Source organism: Dipodomys ordii, unplaced genomic scaffold (assembly GCF_000151885.1).
Source record: "Dipodomys ordii isolate 6190 unplaced genomic scaffold, Dord_2.0 Scaffold213, whole genome shotgun sequence".
Classification (NCBI taxonomy): domain Eukaryota; kingdom Metazoa; phylum Chordata; class Mammalia; order Rodentia; family Heteromyidae; genus Dipodomys; species Dipodomys ordii.
In genome coordinates, this window is record NW_012267429.1 from 99,980 (window position 1) to 102,014 (window position 2,035).

The 2,035-nt window shown below is 54.6% G+C and overlaps 1 protein-coding gene across 1 annotated transcript; it reads right to left on the bottom strand.

The window, feature by feature from the left end:
* Positions 1-1,105: 1,105 nt before the first annotated feature.
* Positions 1,106-2,035, bottom strand: LOC106000238 (olfactory receptor 13A1-like). The gene has a single exon (XM_013035485.1). The coding sequence runs from the start codon at positions 2,033-2,035 to the stop codon at positions 1,106-1,108; it is 930 nt and encodes a 309-aa protein (XP_012890939.1).

The window sequence follows — 2,035 nt, forward strand, 5'->3', positions numbered from 1 at the left end:
GTAGCTACACCAGTGGGATGGAGTTGAGAAGAGAGGCACAGATGCAGATTCACATTCGGATGCTACTGGCAAACAGTTACAATTGATGAGGAGTATATTACAGCCTAGACAAAATCACCTTTGAAAGAAGGAGAGAAGGAAGTCTCCTAAAAAGCCATGAATACAACACTAAGAGACCTGGGTAGAAGGTAAGACACACAATACTGAGAAAGCTAAGGTGGGCCCACAGAGCTAATGCTGCAGAAGCTTCTGTCAAATGAGTCTCCTCCTGCTGAGATGGCAATGCTGCCTTATTTAATGGGAACAAATAAGCAAAGCAATGTCTTTCTGCAGAACCTGAGTAGCAGGGATGGAAGAGGTCACGTTCTCTCGCTCTCAGTGGTGTCAGGACACAGCCCCACCCCAGTTATCTCTGAGTTCACACCAGGAGAGCAATCCAAGGTGAGGGAGGGGAATTCTTTCCAAAACAGGCTGTGGAGAGGGGCTGGGAAGGTGGCTCAGTGGTAGAGCGCTTGCCTTGCATGCCTCTGAGGCCCTGGGTTCCATTCCTCAGCACCACATAAGCAAAAAGAAAAAAGCCGCAAGTGGCGCTGTGGCTCAAGTGGTAGAGCGTTAGCCTTGAGCTGAAGAGCTGAGGGACAGCGCCCAGGCCCAGAGTTCGGGCCCCACGACTGGACCCAAAAAAAAAAAAAAAACAGGCTGTGGAGAGAGGCCACATCAGGCCTTGCACAAAATAGGAAGGTGTAACCTTACGGTCCCTTAAAACCTGAAAGAAAAGTGGCCAGCAGCCTCCAGAACCAGAGTAGAAACCACCAGGAGAGGCCCAGTGCTCCCGGGATGCTCCCGGGACCCAGGCGTCAGCAGCAAACTCAGAAAGGAGAGCAGACAAGTGGCCCTGCGGGTTTTGCTCTCCCAGCTCCCTGCTGGGCCTCCCTTTCAGTGTGCAGCCTGCAGGCCTGGCAGACTCCACCTGAGGGCTCCAGATGTCTGAGGCCATGGGCATGCTGGCCGTCCTGCAGAAGCTCATTGCCTACCAACCACATCAGAAACCTCCATGTTGCTTGCATCCCATTCTCAAAGTCATACCTAGACCACTCCATCTCGCTCACCCAAGGCAGGGGAACATCTTCCTGAGGGCCACTTTGACATCCTTGTTCCGCAGAGAGTAGATGAGGGGGTTCAGGGTGGGGCTAACGGCAGTGTACAACAAGGCGACCACCTTCCCGTTTTCCAGGGAGGACCCAGAGGCAGGGAGCACATAGGTGTAGATGACCGTGGAGTAGTAGAGCGTGACCACCACCAGGTGCGCGGAGCAGGTGGAGAAGGCACGCCGCTTGCCCTCTGCCGAGCGGATGCACAGGATGCTGGCGATGATGCAACCATAGGATGCCATGGTCAGCAGGAAGTTGACCACACCAAAATAAGCATCTGCTATGACGATCATGATGTTGTTCAGGGTGGTCGGGCTACAGGACAGCAGCAGCAGCGAGGGGACTTCACACAGAAAGTGACGGATCTGGTTGGGGCCGCAGAAATGCAGCCGCGCCATAAGGCCAGTGTGCACAGATGTGCTGACGGCACTGACCACCCACACCGCGCTGGCCAGGAGGAGGCAGGCTGCCCGGCTCATCATCGAACTGTAGTGCAGTGGACGGCAGATGGCCACATAACGGTCATAGGCCATGGCCGTGAGCAGCAGCAGCTCCGCTCCCAGGAACCATGTCAAGAAGAAGAGCTGGGCCATGCAGCCCCTGTAGGAGATGGTGCTGCCCTTGCCCAGCAGGCCCTGCAGGAGCTTGGGGAGGACAGTGGATGTACAGACAATGTCTAACAGGACCAAGTTAGTAAGGAAGAAGTACATTGGAGTGTGAAGGACTGGATTCAGGCTGATGGCCATGACAATGATGGAGTTTCCTAAAAGAGCCAGGAGGTAAAGCAGAAGGAAGATGACCAAGAAGAGAGCCTGGAGCCAAGGGTCTCCAGAGAAACCCTGCAGGACAAACTCCGCCACAGCCGTGTGGTTGTTCACTGCCAT